A 21,625-nucleotide genomic window follows, 5' to 3' on the forward strand; every position below is an offset into this window, starting at 1 on the left:
GTTTACCCAAAATGGGAAGCTTGGAAAGTTGTTTGTGTTGGCCGCAGTGCCCTGTGGAGGGCTGTGGGTAGAGTCTGCATTCTTCAGTCAACCGGATGTGGGCAGGACAGGATGATCCGAAATGGGAAGATCAAGAAGAGACATCAGGAGACCCCTGTGAGACGAGAGAGCATATGGACATGTCCACATTTAGATGATCATCTCACCTTAAGCATCAGGATTTGACTAGATGTGGCAATGACCCCATTTTTGTTCAGATTGATTCAGTATTTATTGTTAGGTTTTATATTCCATATTAAGTGGTAATTTCAGAAATCAGATTAATTTGGATATTTCTTCTCACAAATGTCAGGGTGAGAAATACGTTATTTAAAATAATAAATTACTTAAAATAGTAATGTTATGCTTTTTATTATAATTTCTTAATAAGCAGTGAAGGAGATTCTTTAAAACATTAGTAATATATAAAAACCTTTTGTCCACCAAATGAAAACAAAACAGGAAATGACGACACTGAGATCCCTGCTGACCAAATTAGTACGTTTCTTAAAAAAATAAAATAACATAATTTGTGTATTTAATTATAAAGTAAGGTTTATTTAGATTGTAAAAAATTATTTGGCAAGACTCGAAAACGTTTGGTGTACTGTCTCTGGAAAAATCAACAGTGATTGATCAGCCTTTATTTATGTACAGTATTGTAGACGTTATTACCTAGGCGAAGCAAAATTTGCTGAAATATATGCTACAGTAAGAGCGCCTGCATGGTTGTCCATCAGATGCCTGTCATAGTTGAGTTCGTTACTATAGCAACAGTAAAACTGTCATGTCGTTATAACGAGAAAACAAACTTTCGTTATGTCGAGATAATGAGAAAAATAAGTCGTTATAACGAGAAAACGACTTTCGTTATGTCGAGATAACGAGTAAACAAAAAGGAAAAAAAAATTATAATGCATGGCCGCTTAGAACTTTCGTAATTATTCCTGTGATGTAAAGCTGAATTTTCAGCATCATTACTTCAGTCCTCAGTTCCACACGATCCTTCAGAAATCATTCTAATCTGCTGATTTGTTATCAATGTTGAAAACACTTGTGGTACTTTTTATTTTTGTGAAAATCATGATACATTTCAGGATTCTTTGAATAGAACAGCGTTTATTTGAAATGCAAATCTTTTGTTACATTGTAAATGTAAGGTTTTTTTAATGCATTCTTGCATTAAAAAATATGAATTTGTTTAAAACTTCTGACCCCAGAATTTTGAAATGTAGTGTACATTTGAAAACCTTTCTGAAAATAATAGTTAAATTGTATACTCAACTCAAGAGGAGGAATGTATCAAGGGAAATTATTTTTTAAAAATTCAATTCAGATTGATTTGTATAGCACTTTTCAAAATATAGTTTCAAAACAGCTTTACATAAAATACATGCTTCTACATTACAATTTAGATTGATCTGTTATCAGAAGTGAAAGAAAAAGTTTTTCTTTCCTTTATTGTGGACACTCTTATTTTCTATTCATCCCCATTCAAGCATACATTCACCCACCCCCAAATAAAAGAGTTCAGTTGCAACTTGTTGTCCACTGATTATTTCTAATAGCTTCCCAGCCTATGCAACTGCGGAGCATCATGGATTAAAGAATAGAGCTGTTTTCTTACAGTCTCTCTCCAGGCAGATGGGTCACGTGAGGACAGCTGGCCTCAATATCCCTGTAGTGCATTACTCCTGTCTCTCATCGATTTGACTGATGTTGTGCATTTGGCAGATCTGTACAACATGACCATCAGAATGGTTCGCAACGCAGATGTTTGCAGATCATCAGTCACATAGGCTGTGCTTCACAAGTTTGCGTCCGCTCAATATAGAAAAAGTGCCACAGTAATTAAGTGTCTAATGGGTTGATATTGCTGTAAGCCGAGGGATTATATTAACTATTAGTGGCATAACCGGCTGTTTGGAGAGCTTTCTTTGAAATGTAGAAGTAGGAAATTGAGTAACTCATTCTTGTTTTCACAAGAAGAAATAATAAAGCAATTGCGTCAAAAACCTGCTGTACACCATCTACTACATGCCTCCTCAATTATAGTTATCTGAATTAAAAGTGGCTAAGGCCTTTTAGTATCATTCAAAAAAAATTACCCTTCAGGTCATGTGACTTTATTCTGTGAAATCTTTACTGATTTTTATAAAATACATGTAAGAATAACGTTTTTGTTAGTAATATTTCAAGATGAATATTTACTGGACTGAAGCAACTGAATTTTACTTGAATGTCCATATTTAACTATGAAAGATATTACTTTTTAAAGAAGTCTCTTATGCTCATCAAGGCTGCATTTATTTGATCAAAAGAAAAAAAAAAACTAAAATTGTGAAATATTACTACTATTATTATAACTTTTTAACAACAGTGTGTGTGTGTGTGTGTGTGTGTGTGTGTATATATATATATATATATATGATCTTTTTATAGACTTGATGGATCATGGAAGGTTTTAGTCCTCTGTTAGCTCAGAATGCATCTTTGGTTGTTGGTGAGGGATGGAAGAAACCAACGACTCAAGGACAGGTGCTGTTTTTGGAGGAAGAACATTGGCTAAAATTATTGTTGGGTTGGTCCATAAGAAACCTGGATGGATTTTTCCAATCTGCTGTCCTTTCTTTACCTTTGTCCTCATGTTTGAGATCACAGCTGTGACTCAATGAGATGCTCATCCCACAGATCCATTCTGTCTAAAAGTCATGACTTGTCACATTTAACAGTGTGTCTGGCAGCAGAAGCCGCACAGGGATGAAGACTGAACTCCACCTTTATACACCCTGCATTAGGGCTGCACGATATTGGGAAAAAATGACATTGCGATATTTTATTTTTCTGCGATTATATATTGCGATATTTTTTCTTACAAACAAAAATGGGGTGAGCACACTTACATTCTCCTTTCTTGTTGTTTGAAAACGGCTCGCTCTCTCGGTCTCTCTCTCTCTCTCTCTCTCTCTCTCTCTCTCTCTCTCAATTCAATTCATATTGCTTTATTGGCATGACACACAAAGGTACATATTGCCAAAGCATTGTACATAGCAGAATAGAAACAAACAAAACAAAAATACATATATATATTCATAAGAAAAAAAAATTACATGCAAAATAAATCCATATACATTTCTATAAACATTGATGGTACTTCTAATGTACTCTCTGTCTGTCTCTCTCGCGCGTTCTCTCTCTCTGTCTCTCTCGCGCACGCTCTCTCTCTCTCTCTCTCGCGCACGCTCTCTCTCTCTCTGTCTCTCTCGCGCACGCTCTCTCTCTCTCTGTCTCTCTCGCGCACGCTCTCTCTGTCTCTCTCGCGCGCGCTCTCTCTCTCTCTCCCTGTCTCTCGCGCGCGCGCTCTCTCTCTGTCTGTCTCTCTCGCGCGCTCTCTCTCTCTGTCTCTCTCGCGCGCTCTCCCTCTCTCTCTCTCTGTCTGTCTCTCTCGCGCGCTCTCTCTCTCTCTGTCTCTCTCGCGCATGCTCTCTCTCTCTCTGTCTCTCTCGCGCACGCTCTCTCTCTCTCTGTCTCTCTTGCGCACACTCTCTCTCTCTCTGTCTCTCGCGCGCGCGCTCTCTCTCTCTCTCCCTGTCTCTCGCGCGCGCGCTCTCTCTCTGTCTCTCTCGCGCGCTCTCTCTCTCTGTCTCTCTCGCGCGCTCTCCCTCTCTCTCTCTCTGTCTGTCTCTCTCGCGCGCTCTCTCTCTCTCTGTCTCTCTCGCGCGCTCTGTCTCTCTCGCGCTCTCTGTCTCTCTCGCGCGCTCTCTCTGTCTCTCCCGCGCTCCCTCTCTCTCTGCCCTGTTAAACTTGCATGTGGTTTTCAGTCCTGTCAATTATAAACTTTCACTCTATGATGGTTAAGCTGTGCAATTAATCCGCGAATCACACGGTCAAGGGCAGGGGAGTAGCTGGCCCGTACAGTTAATGAATAACGGATCAACTACGACAGCCTACATCGCACATCCTGCGATGTGACTATCGTGGATTCGTACATCACGATATCGATGCTTAAACGACACATCGTGCAGCCCTACCCTGCATCAGCATTCTCTTAGCATCCTTGCAAGAATTCCTTGTCAGGATGATCCCTGGCCTCTTCAACAAAACGTTTCAGATTTACATCTAACGTGTATAGTACCGTAAATAAAAACTCATTGTGTCTATCTAGCACATGATGTTGAAGATTTACATACATTTCAATTACAGCAGGCAACTATTTTTACATCTACATTATTGTTCCAGCCACAGTTAAACTATATACAATGTATATACAATTACAAATGGTATAAATCATCAGTTTGTTGTTTTACACACATGAACAGACATTTTTTCATACACAACATTGTCGTGAGATGCAAGAAACGTGGCAAAAAATCTGTAGACGTCTTTAATAACAAAAGGCAATACTTTATTGAACATTTTTAGTAAGTGTACACTGCAAACACGAGCATTTTTGACTATTGTTTCTGTCCTTTCCGCTAGTTTTATCGCGATTAACCACAGCTGTCACTGTTTTTTTGTCTGGCAGTGGCAGCAGATATGTGATCAAATTTCTAATTTGAGGCTGTATTACGTCGATTCTGGCACCCAACATCACAACAAGATGATATTTTAAGCTCCTTACGTAGCCGAATCTGTGCTGGTTTGAGTGGGCTGCCTTCAGCTAGCGATGTGACGTCGGCTGACCCTAGTTACCTGTGGTTGGCCTGGCCATGCGTCACTCAGGAAACAACAGGCCAATCAGAAGAGAGGCTTATGAATATTAATTAGACAGGCTAAAATCGACCTGTTTTAAATAAAATAAAACCCCTGAAAGGTGTACAATATGTGACCTTTTTAATAAATGCTGATATTAACATTTAGATTAATAAATGCTATGGAAGTTTTATGGTTATTGTGATAATGTATTTTTGTATAGTGATAATGTTAGTTCATGTTAACTTGTGTAGTTAACCAATTATACTAACAAATTATTGTAAAGTGTTACCAAAAATATTTATAATAATCATTTAGCTTGACTTGTCTGCCATCTTGCACATTTTTTTTTAACTGAATTATTTGCGATTGCTTCATGGGATTGTCTGCTTTATGACACATGTGCAATGCCATTAGAATTTGGCTTTTGCATCGGAAATGCACTGGTATTGTAAACTAGTGTTTAGAACTAAAGCATTTGTTTATCTAGAAGTAGCGGCCTAATACTGCGAGGCTTGAGTGTCCTGCCACACCTTAACTGGCTCATGCAATCATTTGCATTATCAGATGGAGAATAAGAGTTCATTACATTCAGCTGACCATGCTGAAAATGAGATGGCTGATTAAACAGGAACACTGTTTACGTTGTGAAGGTACCGAGAACTGATGGAGGTTTGGCATCTGTGACAGAAACTGGAAAGAAAACATATGGCTTATGCTTTTTTGATGTCTCTCACAAGTTTGTTCTGCTTCAGAGCTCTCAGTATTGTCAGTATGTATATGGTTGAGAGATTAATCATAAACTATTATGAGGATGTAGCCCAAGCGCTAGTAGTGTTTTAGGTCATGCTGCCTGTCAAACACTCCTTGAGCTCAACTTCATTAGTATTCAGTGGTGGTTGCACAGCGGTGGTTAAAGTTTTGGCCAATAAGGCTCCAGTGAAACACTAAAACTCACTGTTTCGCTCAGCACACAGAAGGACTCTTCTGCAATGAGCTGGTTTTTAATCTTTAATCTCACTAGAAAGGCTAAATGAAGGGCCCAAAAAATAAATAGCCTTCTCTCTTCCTCTTCTACAGGCAGTGAGCATCAACAAAGCCATCAACACACAGGAGGTTGCTGTCAAAGAGAAGCATGCCAGGAATATCCTTTTGTTTGTGTCGCCCTAAAAGAGAAATGCGAAGGAATGTGAGAGTTAAAAAGGAATTATGATGCTTATTTTATAAGCATTTGGCATCGCCCGATAACCGATAATAGACAAAATTCAAATCAACTTAATATCGTCTGCATTACTAATTAACCAAATAACCATTGTTTCAATTTATTCTGGTCATTGAAACTTGAGCATTTAAGCCTGTTTGTATTTATTTATATTTTATTTCGTTTTTGTTTTGTATTGGCCAATGAATAGCCTGCTTTTAAACAGGGCTTTTGTTTTTGTTTATGTAATGAATTTTTATATTGAAGAATCTAAATTGAGGGTATGTTATTTTATAAACTTGCAGAGCTTTAAAACATTTTAAACATGCTATAATTAATTTATTTAATTTTATGTAATTACTTTAAGTATCTAATTTGAGAGTAATATGGGTCATTTATTTTTACAAACTTGAGCATTTAAACTTGCTTTATTTATTTATTTTTATTATTATTGTCCAATTTTTGATACCTCAGATATTATGTTCCCATATGCCAGACATACCAATTAATCTGCCGATATTTGGCAATTGTTTATTTGAATCCCCCATTAATTGTATTATAATATATGCAATTAATTGTATCATTTATTGGCTATCAGGTTTATATATTAGATACCCAGTTCATTTTTAGATAAATATATATGTAACTCCATGTAGCCTCACATCAGTGTTTCTTTGCTCCAGTACTTAATATTCATTGAAACGATGTGGTTCGGTTAGTCCTCCTCCCATAAGGTTGGTGCAGGTATCTAGAGTATCTGGATTAAAATGTGGAAATCTCAGAGATGCAGACTTTGAATTCCACACCCCTCAGTTTTGTCCTTGACTGGCGTCTTCACCGTGCATATTGGGCACGCACCATGAGAAGGGGGCTCACACATTCTGGCTTGCTGTCAACCGCCTTGCCCTTTCCAGCAATGCAGTGCTCTGTTGGAAATTTTGCCACGTCTTCCACAAGCTGCTGAGGGATGGCCATCCAAATGTGAGTACAGCCATATTATCTCTTAAACATCTAATTGCACCTCATCCTCACTTTCTCTCAAGCACTTAGTTTCTTGATATCTGCTTCTCCCTTTGATTAATTAGTTTTTCTCACACACTCAAACAGCTCCCCATAGTAAACGCTGTATGCATCAGCAACACACAATGTGTATGTGTGATCCATATTAAGCAATTCCACATCAACTCTCACAAGCCCTGTTTCAAAAAAAATAATGTAAATTTGAAGACATTTTAAACGAGTTTACATTTATTTAAATTAATTTTTGGCCAATAACTGGCCTATTTTTAGATAAATCTTTCTGAGATACAAGGTACCTATTTTATTTTAATTTATTTATTCTGAGGTATCTTAGTTGATGATCATTTTTTATTTTCATTTTTATTTTAAACTTAAAGGAATTTTAAACTTATTTTATTTTGTGTTTTATTTTTAGGTTAATATGCGGTATCTTTTTTTATTTTGAGATGTTATTGGATAGTAATTAGAGGTTTCTATTTAATTAGATTTTGAGGTATCTTATTTGAGGATAATATGAGGCATTTTTATTGAATTTTAAACTTGAAGGATTTTTAAACTTGTTTTTATTTTATTTTGGGTTATTTATGTTTAATATGTGGTATCTTATTTTATTATGAGACTTCATCTTATTTGATGGTAATTAGAGGTTTGTATTTAATTTGATTTTGTGTAATCTTATATAAGGGTAATATGAGGTATGTATTTTATTTGATCTAATTCGAGGGTAAAATGAGGTCTCTTATTTAAAGAGGTTTAAAGGAGAGAATTCGAGGTATCTAGAATGCTGTCTCTGTCTCTCTGTATCAGGTCATTAAGGACTCCATGCGGCACAAGGCTGACCTGAACGACATGAGCAGGATGTGGGTAAGCATGTGAACACGAGTTGCTGCTACTGGTTTGAATGATTTCCCACTAAAACTGAGGCTCGCTCAATATGACTCTGTGTCGTATTGAATGAGGCCCTGTCGAGTTCTCTTGAGTTTTCATCTCATTGTGGAAACTGTCAGTGTGTCAGTCAGCAAGCCATTTTGTTACTGCTGATTGACAACTGAATAGCTTGGCGTTCTGTGTATGAGTCAGACACACTAACCTCAGCGCAGAGATGATCTGTAATTAGCTGATGATGACGTGAGCGTGTGTTTGTCACTCTGGAGGAGCTTGTTATGAGTGTAGCAGTCAGACATCCCTGAAATCTTATGAAATGCTTTTATGAAGTGCGTTTTGTTGGATGTTTTTATTCTTTTTGGTCTTTTATCTAGAACTTATATTTGATGTTCAGTACCATGGTCAACTAATGTTGTTTATATTGTGCTTTATAAATTTTTGATTTTTTGATTGATATATTGACTAGGGCTGTGACGGTTGCCGTGACAACCGCGTCACCGCGGTGGTCGGTTGCTACCGCGGTTGTCTACTGCCACCGGTGGTAGTGCACGTGATGTCACAAACATAATACAAAGTTTAAGGTTCTGAATGCATGTTATAAGTATCACAAACTAAGACCAGATGCAGAGATGAGATTATATAGAGCAGAATTCACTGTAAACCGAGCTGATCTGAGTCACTGAAAACACAGGATCACAAGAACGTGTATAAAAACACAGTGCTGCGCTTCGCTGTACACGCTCAGTATTCGCATTAATTAAATCACAGACGTTGTGATTTGATAATCACACTAAACCATATTTGGATTTCAGATTTATTTAGATTAATCGAGTAGCCCTAATACAGTAACTTGTGGATGCCATTACATGTTGACTTTAGCATTATTGTCAACAATGGAAGTGTTTCTAATGCAGTTTACGATTAGCTGTGTATCGCTAGCAAACAGTAAGTGTCAGATGCAACATGCTGAGTTGCGACTTTTGTTTACTGGAAAGACTTTAGTTTGCATCCCTCCTGAGTATTTGCTGAGACCATGCTGCACGATTAAACTCAACAGAAACATTTCATGCAAACAGCTCCGCCCCCTTCCTGTTATGATGTCACAGTAAGTGGGGAAGGGAACAGGAAGTGAAAGAAAAAGATCATTAACTTGACTTGCAGCTGGTTCTATTATATGTGTACACCAGACATGTTAATAAGCATCAAACATGACCTTAATCTACACACAGTGACTCACACTTTGGACTGTGAAGTGAGCTGATGAGCTGAGAATGAGACAAGGACTCATTAGCTGCTACTGCTGCTATGGAAGGGCAATGGCGTAATTTCCTTTTGAAGCATTGAGTGTTTTTCTCGCCCTCATGCTTCTCTCTTTTTTTCTCAGGGTCATTTGAGTGAAGGCTATGGCAAGTTGTGCAGCATCTACCTCAAACTGCTCATAACCAAAATGGAGTTTCACATCAAAGTGAGTGACTGAAGCAGAACATGTCTTCTAACTCTCCTCCTCGGATCTTAATTCCCAGACTTTTCCAGTCTTTATTCAGTTATTTTGTGACCCCATGACAATTGATTGGGTTTTTTCAATCCCAAAGAAAAAAAAAAGAAAGAAAAAAGATAATTCACACACATTAAATAATAAAAAAAGAATGCATTTTTTAAACAAATAGTTATGACATTTAAATAATGAAATAATGAAAATTTTCATCTTATTTATATTATTTGAAATACATATATATATATATATATTTTTTTTTTCATATATTCATATTATACAATTTATATATATATATATATATATATATTGTATAATAATATGAAAATGATATTTATATTAAAGATGCATTAGTTATTTTAGGTATTTAAATAATAAATATATATAATTTAATAAATTGATAGATAGACAAAGTATATAATAATAATATAATTCTAATATAATTACAAAGAATAATTTAATAAAACAATTTAAATTGTTGTATGTATATAGCTCTCATAACACCTGAGCAGTGGCACAGACTGATCGACTCCATGCCACACCGCATTGCTGCAGTAATTCAGGCAAAAGGACCCCTAACTAAGTATTAAGTGCTGTACATGCTCATACTTTTAATTTTCATACTTTTAAGTTGGCCAAGATTTAAAAAAATTATGAAAATGAAAAGTTTGAGCATGTACAGCACTCAATACTTAGTTGAATTAGTTTTGCCTGAATTACTGCAGCAATGCGGCGTGGCGTGGAGTCGATCAGTCTGTGGCACTGCTCAGGTGTTATAAGAGCCCAGGTTGCTCTGATAGTGGCCTTCAGCTCTTCTGCATTCTTGGGTCTGGCATATCACATCTTCCTCTTCACAATACTCCATAGATTTTCTATGGGGTTAAGGTCAGGCGGGTTTGCTGGCCAATTAAGAACAGGGATACCATGGTCCTTAAACCAGGTGTTGGTAGCTTTGGCACTGTGTGCAGGTGCCAAGTCCTGTTGGAAAATGAAATCTGCATCTCCATAAAGTTGGTCAGCAGCAGGAAGCATGAAGTGCTCTATAACTTCCTGGTATACGGCTGCATTGACCTTGGACCTCAGAAAACACAGTGGACCAACACCAGCAGATGACATGGCACTGCAAACCATCACTGACTGTGGAAACTTTACACTGGACCTCAAGCAACGTGGATTGTGTGCCTCTCCTCTCTTCCTCCAGACTCTGGGACCCTGATTTCCAAAGGAAATGCAAAATTTACTTTCATCAGAGAACATAACTTTAGGACCACTCAGCAGCAGTCCAGTCCTTTTTGTCTTCAGACACTTCTGACGCTGTCTGTTGTTCAAGAGTGGCTTGACACAAGGAATACGACAGCTGAAACCCATGTCTTGTATACGTCTGTGTGTAATGGTCTTTGAAGCACTGACTCCAGCTGCAGTCCACTCTATGTGAATCTCCCCCACATTTTTGAATGGGTTTTGTTTCACAATCCTCACCAGGGTGCGGTTATCCCTATTGCTTGTACACTTTTTTTCTACAACATCTTTTCCTTCCCTTCGCCTCTCTATTAATGTGCTTGGAGCTCTGTGAACAGTCAGCCTATTTTGCAATGACCTTTTGTGTCTTGCCCTCCTTGTGCAAGGTGCCAATGGTCGTCTTTTGGACAACTGTCAGGTCAGCAGTCTTCCCCATGATTGTGTATCCTACAGAACTAGACTGAGAGACCATTTAAAGGCTTTGCAGGTGTTTTGAGTTAATTAGCTGATTAGAGTGTGGCGCCAGGTGTCTTCAATATTGAACCTTTTCACAATATTCTAATTTTCTGAGATACTGAATTTGGGATTTTCCTTAGTTTTCAGTTATAATAATCAAAATGAAAATAAACATTTGAAATATATCAGTCTGTAACTGTATTTTTAAATAATCATTGTTTGGTCGTACGTGTAAATATAGCCTATTGCCTAGATTATAATATATACTATATTATATATTTATAGCCCCAGCTTCCTGTGTCAATATAAAATGCATCGATACTTGAAAAAATATTACATTTTTCAAGCCATTTCATGGGTATTTTAAAAGGCTATGCTGTCAGACTCTCACAAAAATAACATTTACCCCACTTGCTTTTCCAGAATCCTCGTTTCCCAGGCAACCTTCAGATGTCAAACAGACAGCTTGATGAGGCGGGTGAGAACGACGTCAATAATTTGTGAGTTTTGCTTTGTGGTTTTTATTTTCAATTCTTTTTTTTTTTTTATTAAATAAAGCTCCAAAATTCAAAATTGCTCTGTGTGTTTGTGGGATGTGACTTAATCATGTTTCCTCTCCTCTCAACACATGTAGCTTCCAGCTGACAGTGGAGATGTTTGATTACTTGGATTGTGAGCTGAACCTTTTCTTGGGCGGTAAGTTTAAAGTGGAGTGCAGGTGCCTGAAAAGTCCCTTTAGTTAGTTCACCTGATGGTCATTTTGGTTATGACACAGAGCAGCTGTTTTCTAAGTAGATAGTAGGCAGAAAAATACAGCTTCAATCTACTTGAACAGAGAAAGGCAAAAATCTTTTTTGAGTAAGGTCAATAAAATGTCTCATTTATTAAACTTCAAAGCCGCAGTAAAGAAATACTAATGTGTATTCTAGAGTAAAAAAAAAAAACAGATGACACCTCTATGGGGATAGATTTTTCTGCTGAAAAAGGCAGTGAAATCAAGCTGAAACACTGATAGATCTCAGTGTGCCTGTGCTGAAAGCATTAGGCAGAAGTTAATGCAAGTGTTGTTGGCTGAAATGCAGCTCCGTGGCACAGGAAACCACACCTCTCTGTGTGCTGAGAAGACGGGGTCTCACAGGAGCCTGCATCACTGATCACCAGAGAGACGGACGGACGGAGGCAGGGAGGGAGTGTGGGGATGAATGTGAATGAGGAAATGGGCAATGAAAGGGATTGATTGAGAACAACAGCATGTTGAAGGGAATGACATGAAAGAAGGATTCCTAAAATGAAAGAAAACATCTTGCCAATTGAGGATTGAGGCTTTTTAGAGTATTTTAAACAAATGTTTTTAGGTAGTAGGGAAAATATTATTAATAACAAAAGCATATAAATAAGTATATATTTCAGTATAAATTAGAGCTTTAAATAGTTTTTCCCTATTTTTGTGTTCAGAGGTTTTTTTTGTCATGCACTGGAGTCGGTGAGCATGGCCCCTCTGCTAATACTAAAAAAAAAGGTGTGTTCGACTTGATGGATCTTTGTAGGACATCTTGAAGTACCACGAGAGCTATAGAGAGCAGATAGTTCCTTATGCTTTCGAATCGCTCTCGTGGTACTTTGATGTGATGTATTGATCGGTCTATGCAGTGCTGTCGCAAGTTACTTTTATTACCCTTAGTTACTACATACTAGCTATGCCTTTGACACGTAAATGCATATTACCTGGTTGCGATTATTTACAAAAAAGCTTGGTCTTTTTAAATTAAGCTGCTAATGAGCATCCATTCAGGTTGTAGAAGTATTTGACAGATGAGAGTGGGCGTGGTTTCAACGGACACACCCCCAGCATTTTGGGAGCAGAGAATACTGCTTATTTTTTCAAGATTTTGATACCTTATTTTATTTACTTGGCGTTTTTTATCAGTCATATTTGGCTAGCTTGTTAACAACTAAAAAATATTTTATAGGAAATTATTGAAATTGATTTAGATATACTAGTCTGGAACAATATGGAGCTGTATAAGGGGTGGGAATAATAACAAGCTTTTGCTTCATCCTGCTTCTTGTAGGTCTTGTTGAAATTATCGTTTGCATGTGGGTTTGCCTATGTTATGTTCTCAGTGGTAGAGCATTGCGTTATCAGCACAAAAGGTTGTGGGTTCAATTCCCAGGGAACACACATACTGATAAAAGAAATGTATAGCCTGAATGCACTGTAAGTCGCTTTGGATAAAAGCGTCTGCTAAATGCGTAAATGTTGCAACACATTTATTGTGTTTGTATATTTTGTTTTATATATACATTTTGTTCGGGGAAAAAAAAAGAAAATATATTATAAGTTATTAATATATTATGCACAGAGTTTCTAAAGAAACAAAATGTCCAAAATGTTTGGATATACATGATTGTAAATTAATATATGCATATTATAACATTTACACAAAACTATTTATAATAATTTTTCCTTATTATTATTATTATTATTATTATAAATGGATAATATAAATTATTTGCACAATTTATAATATAATATAATTATAATTTTGTATTAGAGCGTGAGAAAAGATACTTATCCTATAAGGGGTTTTAGTATCTCTGGAATGATGGCTTTATTTGGTGTTTCTTTCTTCACAGTGTTCAGCTCGTTGGATATGTCTCGCTCCGTGTCGGTGACAGCAGCGGGTCAGTGTCGTCTGGCTCCTCTTATCCAGGTCATTCTGGACTCTAGTCATTTGTACGACTACACCGTCAAACTGCTCTTCAAACTCCACTCCTGTGAGTCCATAAATCACATCTCTCTCTCACACAAAGGAGTATCAAAGGCGGTCACCATGATTTTGCCAAGTAAGACATGTTCCTGGATCAATATCTTTTGATGATCCTGGATCATAATTTATTCCTAAAATCAGTGGGAAATGATAACTGAATAACAAGAGTGTAGAAGCACCTAAGCCTGATTTTAAGCCTAAAACAGATATTTCCTGAAAAGTTATATCTCCGTTCTGATTGGTTGATTGGAATGTTGTTCCAGCATCAACAAGGATGTTGTACTTGGTGAAATCACGCTCACCATCAAAGGCTAAGTTCAGACTGCAGACAAAAGTGGACCAAATCTGCTTTTTTCTGTTCATAAAATGTGAACAGTCGCTATTAATCCCACCTAACATTAAATATAAATTAATTTTTAAATTAATAAAAAAATGTAATCTACTTTTATATTGCAATCGTCCTCAAATCAGTGTAGAAACAACACAGACAGTATGTTTTTAATATTGTTTAATGGCATCTTTTTTTTGACTGACGGTGAGTATCACTGAAACCAATACTACTGATGTCTATGAAAGTTTTTTTTTCTTTTTCTAATATTTAACCATTGTTTAAATTGAACATTTAGCATTACAGTATAATTGAGAGCTATCAATTTGAACATTATTAGACTTTTAAAAAAAATAGCAGCTTCTTATTTAAGTGAACTTAAAACAATCTTCACATAAACCCATTGTAATAAATGTCATATTTACCTGTGCCCTTCAGCAAGTAGGAAATTGAATAAAGTTATCAAACACTAAATTCTAAATTAAATATTCATGAATACTTTCTTTGATTAACAGACATTACAGCTGCTGGGTTATTAGGTTATTTTGGCTGCTTTAAGAGCTTCTGCTGCTGAAAATGACGCAGATCTAATGCACATCATATTTTGCACAACTCTTTACCTTTTTCTGACTCACTTCAGCTCTTAAAGTCTCTATGATGAGCTGGTGAGTTGAATCAAGTGTCTTAGATGAGGGAAACAGGCCTGCGCTGCTCCAGGACATTTCTAAAAACCACTGCATTTCAGAGACATGTTCTTAAAGGTGCTCAGTTTTAAGGCAGCTTTAATCTACTTTTTTGGAAACTTCGCGACTTAACTGACGACATAACTAGGACATTGCATGCTCAGTTTCTTTTGCACTTTAATATGAAATAAAATACAGCACAGCGCCATATTTGTGTGTGAAATTGAAGAGCACATGCTATGAACACAGTATACTGGCTGTCAGGACAGGAAAACTAGATTTTACTGACATATGACCTGACGGCATCTCATCTGACCACAGTTCACTGTTGTTCTACTGAGCTCCTCGTCATCTGTAGCTTTTCCTTACTCATTTGACTAGTGCCTGATGCTAAGGCGAAGTTGGATTGTGCGTCTGAAAAGCCTCCTGTTTGATGCGTTCTTAAAGACGATCTGCATCTTAATAAACACACAATTCTTGTCAAGAAAAAGAGACCAAAGCAGCAGATATAAGTGGGGTGGCCAAACCTAGCTCCGCTCCTGCGGAGAAATGCATTTTTAACGCTGTAAACAAAACAAAATCAACAAATTACTTGCGTTAACACTCTGACACATTTGACAACACTAATATTAATATTTCAATTTTTTTTATATTTTTTAAAATTATTTTATTGATGTTTTCTGGTAGGAAAGTTGTCATTGTTCTGTATTTGGCATTGTTCCTTTGAATATTATACTCAAGTGTAATAAAAATAGAGCTGAAAATAGTGTGCTCTCCTCCAGGTCTGCCAGCAGATACTCTGCAGGGCCACAGGGATCGCTTCCAGGAGCAGTTTAAGAAGTGAGTCTGTCAGTCACTATCCAGTCAGAACAGAGTCACGCAGACTGACACTATTTTATTCTTTTGTATCTCTCAATCTTTTCTCTTCGCTCCTTGCCCCTCTCTTTCCAGGCTGAAGAGTCTGTTCTATCGCTCCAGTAACCTGCAGTATTTCAAGAGACTGATTCAGATCCCACAACTTCCTGAGGTGAGACTCCTGCATACCAAACAGATTCCTGCCTGACCTGAGTCCAAAAATGCAGCTAGTGGAAAGAAATTATGTAACTCATTTGCATATCTGCCTGCTTCGTTTTCTAGCATTAGGATCCTCAACCGGACTCCAAGAAATTACTGCAGGCTGCCCTATAAAACAACATTTTTCTTCAATTTTCATGACATTTTTTAATATTTTGAATTAACATTAAAGGCACAGCGAGCTACTTTTAATTTGTTTGAGCATCATGTTTACAACATTGTGACATCAGCTCAACCAATGGTGTGAGACTAGGGCGGGGCTATCTGTTTTCTTCACCAATAGTATTTGAGGGAAACCTGTGTGAAAGCATATTTTAGTAGTTTCCTTTCTTCACATTTCTCTTCAGAATCCGCCAAACTTCCTGCGGGCGTCAGCCCTATCCGAGCACATCAGTCCAGTGGTGGTGATTCCAGTGGAGTCCCCTGAGAGTGAACATGTAGTAGAGACAGAAGACCTGGTGGACATGGACATCCCACCTTTAGCGGTACCACACAAAATCTCACTATCCAAATTTGTCCGTATACTTTCCTTCTATCTCGAGTTTCTAAAGACAGGGATTTTTTTCTCCATTAGAGTACTGTGGACAGCAAATTCGACGACCTCTTTGGCACCTCGGCCGCTACAGACCCATTCAACTTCAACAATCAGAACGGCATGCGCAAAGATGAGAAGTAAGACTTGGAGAGACTGTTAGAGAATATAATTAATAGGTTATAGGAAGCTCTTTGAGTTTATTAGAACTAATTATAACACAGGAATATGTATCTCTCATCTCAGAGACCGTTTGATTGAGCAGCTCACAGCGGAGCTGCGGGCCGTGAAAGAGGAGCTGGAGTCCTTCAGATTGGAGGTAAAGAGAGGTAGATGAGAGGAGGTCAAATCTGATAAGCTACCGCTTAAAAGTTCGCAGTCAGAAATGTTTTTTTTTTTGTATTTTTTTGTATTTTTATTCAGTAAGGATGTGTTAAATTGATCAAAAGTAATTGCAAATACATTTGTAATGTTACAAAGGAGTTCTATTTCAAATAAATGCTGTTCTTTAAAAAATGTTTGAAGAAAGAATCATGGTTTCCACAAAATTATTAAGCAGCACAACTGTTTTCAACATTGATAATCCGAAAAGGACCGGAGTAATGATGCTGAAATTTCAGCTTTACCATCAAAGGAATAAATGATAAAAGAAAACAATTATTTTAAATTGTAATAATATTTCACAATATTTTAGTTATGATTATTAACAATTACGATTAACAATAGTTTTTACTGTATTTTTGATAGGAGACTTCTTTTAAAATATTTTACTGCCGCCAACCTTTTGAAGGGAAAATGGGGAAGGGAAATGAAAGCTATATGCCACTAAACAAACTTTTGATCTTTCTCAGAGTGGCCGTCTGTGTCAAGCGCTTCGGGGGCGTGTAAACGAGCTGGAGGCGGAGCTTGCGGAGCAGACTCACCTGAAGCAGCAGGCGTTGGGTGAGAGCGAGTTCCTGAGGGTGGAGCTAGACGACCTGCGCAGGGTCAAAGAAGACACCGAGAAAGAGCAGCGCAGCCTGAGCGAAATCGAGAGTAAGAATTTGTTGTTGGAGCGATTTACAATATTTTCAGAGTACAAATCTACTTTTTTTTTTTATTTCAATTATTATATACAATTTTCATGACCCTGTTAATATTTAGAGAACTTGGACTGACAGCTGGAAGTTAGGGCTTCAAGACCAACCTGTTCCTCTTTTGCAAATAAAAGAAACAGGGTTTTCTTCCTTTTTGGTTTATTTACACTTAGTGGTTCACCCCAAACTGTTATCCTTTTAATAAATCAGCATACATAATGGCTTAAATACAGTGTTATAGCCAGGATATTAAAGAGATAGTTCACCTAAAAATAATAATTCTGTCGTTATTTACTTGCCCTCAGGTTTTCTTTTATCGCTGTAAAACAAAAGAAGATATTTTAAAGAATGTCGGTAATCAAACAGTTACTGGTAGCCATTGACTTCCATAGTATTGTTTGTCTATATTGTGGAAGTCAATGGCTACCGTCAACTGTTGGGTTACCAACATTGCAGGTTTGGAACAACTTGAAAGTGATGAGAGAATTTTCATTTTAGGGTGAACTATGCCTTTAAAGGTCTGTGCCGAGTCAGTACAGATGCAGGACAGTAATGGATACTCATTAGACAGTCTGTTTACACTCTGGAGTGGACGAACACAGCCACTTCACTGCAGCCTCTAATCAAATACTAATAAACCATATAGTTTATAGCACAGTCCAATTCACCAGTATGCAGGCCTGTGCTGAGGCTCTCAGTGGTGCTAACTGTTCTGTTTTTTGTAGGAAAAGCACAAGCTAATGAGCAACGCTACACCAAGTTAAAGGAGAAATACACAGAGCTGGTCCAGAGCCACGCTGACCTGCTGAGGAAGGTGAATTGATGTTACACCTACATTTAGTTCTCACACTGCCTGTATATCAATACATGTATATTTTTAAAGGGCAAATGATCACATTAATGCATGCAATTAAAGCATTAACAAGTGTTATATATATATATATATATATATATCACCGTTCAAAAAAAAGTTTAATTTAATGCATCATTGCCAAATAAAAGTATAAATTAAAAAGGGAAGGGACAGGAAAACTATATATATATATATATATATATATATATGTATGTATATATGTATACACACACACACACACACACACACACACATATATATATATATATATATATACACATATACATACATACATACATGTGTGTGTGTATATATATATATATATATATATATATATATATATACACACACATGTATGTATGTATGTATATGTGTATATATATATATATATATATATATATATATATATATATGTGTGTGTGTGTGTGTGTGTCAGGCCTCTCAGTATACCTGCAGGTGGTTTAGTTTCTTCACCAGACTTTTTTCTCTGCAGACTCTGCTCTATTTCTTACACAGATGAAACTTGGCACTCTGGTCTTCTACCATGCTTAGCTGTCATCACACTCACTGCCATTCAGCAGCATGCTCTGATCCCACCACAGAGACATCCGACAGTGGCTGCCACGTCCTTGGGAAAAGAACTGGGTCAGCCAAGAGTCTTGGCTCTGTGCTAAACTGTACATGTCCATGTGTTTCTCAGAATGCCGAGGTGACGCATCAGATGACAGTGGCCCGTGCCGCCCAGGATGAGGTGGAGAATGTAAAAAAAGAGATGCAAGACAGATTGAAGGCCGCTCAGGATGCTACCAGTCAGCAGGTGGACAGACACACACACACACACACACACACACTCCCTCTGCTTTATGTAACCTTAGTATGCTTGTCTTACACTTCCCTATCCTCATGTATGTACACGAGTAGGAGAAGACTCAGTTAGAGCAGCTTCAAGCTCTACAAGCCGAGCTCATGTCCAGCAGATCTGAACTAGAGACCCTGAAGAGTACCATCACCTCCTCCCAACAGGTGGGACCTCACCCTCTACCCATCTTTCTCTTCCTCTTCACCTCATGAATCCATCTCCATTCTTTGCCCTAATACTGTATAAAGAGGTCATGAACTGCATTTTTTAAATTGTTTAATGTTCTCTGAGGTTAACTTATAATGTTAGGAAGATTTATAAATTAAAAATCCGCAAAATGGGTTAATATTCTATTCTATTTTTGACCCTTTCTTTGATGCATGCCGTTTTGATTACATGCCGCATTCAAGACTTGGAAGTGAATGCCCGTGGCTATGATTAGCTAACAGTTTTGCATATTAAAATAATAGATGGAAACTGCTGTGATGTACTCTGAAAACAATATGAATCATTTTGTTTAAAAATGTATAAATACTCAGTGCATATCAAACAATCTGTAACAGACAAAGCAATAGAGACATATGGTAAAAACATAGTTACTCAGACTTGTGACATTACCAGATCCTTGAGAAATGCCAAGAAACCATTTCAAACACAATAAACAAGAGGCAGTAATGTTGACATAGGCATTGATCTTCTTCAGAGGCGTTCTTTTGTCACACTATGACATCATATTGAGATGAAATAGGAAATGAATTGCTGTTTTGTCAGCTTGGTTTCAATACAAGCTGTTTTTGGACTGACAAGGAAGTTTTGAGTTCTAAAACTTACAAGATGTTTTTGTAGTATAATAAACTCTTACATCTCAAAAGATGAAGGGGAAAGTTTCATTTCTCAGTTCATGACCCCTTTAAAGAAATATTGAATCTTAACACACACCCGTTCAGGGGACAGGTTTCATGTAGTGCAAGTGGACTTGGTGATTCTGTGGGTTCCTGAATTACCTAAGTTAATGTGTCCAGACTGCATGTGGGATTGACTTCCCTCTGTCACCTGCACACCTGCTGCAGCACCTCCACCGCTGCCTCTAGCAGCTGACTCAACTCAAGGCATCTGTCCTCAAAACACTGACATGGTTAACATCTATATAGCATGACTGTATCAGTTTCACTTTTAATAAACTTTATAGAGTGTTGCAGGGATGATGTATTTTTGTAGGTCAAAACCCAAAAAAAAAAAAGTAGCAATCTAGCACTTCCAGTTCTATCATTCTGAAGTCAGTGGTTTTTCAGTTAAATGCCTGAAATATTTGTGGTTAATGTGGTTAATTCTTCTGTGGTCTGTGGTTAACAAGCTGTTTTGAAAAAAAGCAGCTAAATGGGACTACAGAGAGAGATTGTCGGAGACATTAAATGTAAAGCCCGAAATGAGCCTGTGGCCGATATATCGGTATCAGTGAATATGCCGCCAATATGATTTTTTTTTTTTACTAACATATAATGCAGATAAAATGCTTTAAATGGTGTAATTACTTAGATTGTCCACCAGATCACGCTCCATTGTTTGCTACTGGTGACCTGGATGAAAAGCTTTAAAGGCTTAAGTCTATGGAAAACCATTAAAATTGCCATATCTCCGTGACGGCGCTGCGAATCTGCACCAAATTCGGAGGATAACTTCAGAAATTCCGCCTTGATTCCAGATCATTGGGAACGTACACGTTACATTCAAAGGGCATTATTAAAGTGCGTGAGACGTGGGTTTATATTGCATTTATTTACAAAGGTATATTGTCAAACTTCTCTAATAAGTTTCATCTGTGTGTGAAGACAGTAGTGCAAATCTGTGAATGAATGTTCCGAAGTGAAATAACTACAACAGAATAAAGTTGAATGGAATTGAATTAAAGTTGAATTAACTTCAACTTTACTGTTCAGTACACTGATGTCAGTCCCATTTTGGATAAAGTTTATTGTTAAATTGTTAACTGCCTCCATTAAGTATATACACACACACACACACACACACACACCATATTTTTCGGACTATAAGTCGCACCTAAGTATAAGTCGCATCAGTCCAAAAATACGTCACGACGAGGAAAAAAAACATATATAAGTCGCACTGGACTATAAGTCGCATTTATTTAGAACCAAGATAAAACATTACCGTCTACAGCCGCGAGAGGGCGCTCTATGTTTTCAGTGTAGACTACAGGAGCTCTGAGCAGCATAGAGCGCCCTCTCGCGGCTGGAGACGGTAATGTTTTATCTTGGTTAATTTCTCTTGGTTCATGTCAAATTAATTTTGATAAATTCGTACCTGACTATAAGTCGCAGGACCATCCAAACTATGAAAAAAAGTGTGACTTATATATATATATGTATATATATATATATATATATATACATATGTATGTATGTAT

General features: G+C 37.2%; 1 protein-coding gene across 2 annotated transcripts in view; it reads left to right on the forward strand.

The window, feature by feature from the left end:
* The window catches only part of LOC132122854 (huntingtin-interacting protein 1-like), a 52,903-nt gene that overhangs the window by 22,290 nt on the left and 8,988 nt on the right, over positions 1-21,625 (forward strand). For both annotated transcript variants that reach the window (XM_059533337.1, XM_059533338.1), the window contains exons 2-17: positions 5,812-5,875; positions 6,771-6,913; positions 7,760-7,816; positions 9,222-9,302; positions 11,448-11,524; positions 11,659-11,720; positions 13,662-13,802; positions 15,589-15,646; positions 15,758-15,833; positions 16,228-16,365; positions 16,455-16,552; positions 16,659-16,731; positions 17,264-17,447; positions 18,214-18,302; positions 19,042-19,158; positions 19,263-19,364. In XM_059533337.1, the coding sequence (XP_059389320.1) occupies positions 5,812-5,875; positions 6,771-6,913; positions 7,760-7,816; positions 9,222-9,302; positions 11,448-11,524; positions 11,659-11,720; positions 13,662-13,802; positions 15,589-15,646; positions 15,758-15,833; positions 16,228-16,365; positions 16,455-16,552; positions 16,659-16,731; positions 17,264-17,447; positions 18,214-18,302; positions 19,042-19,158; positions 19,263-19,364 (1,560 nt within the window). The remainder of the gene's footprint in view (positions 1-5,811; positions 5,876-6,770; positions 6,914-7,759; positions 7,817-9,221; positions 9,303-11,447; positions 11,525-11,658; positions 11,721-13,661; positions 13,803-15,588; positions 15,647-15,757; positions 15,834-16,227; positions 16,366-16,454; positions 16,553-16,658; positions 16,732-17,263; positions 17,448-18,213; positions 18,303-19,041; positions 19,159-19,262; positions 19,365-21,625) is intronic.

The sequence above is a fragment of the Carassius carassius genome, chromosome 41 (assembly GCF_963082965.1).
Source record: "Carassius carassius chromosome 41, fCarCar2.1, whole genome shotgun sequence".
NCBI lineage: Eukaryota > Metazoa > Chordata > Actinopteri > Cypriniformes > Cyprinidae > Carassius > Carassius carassius.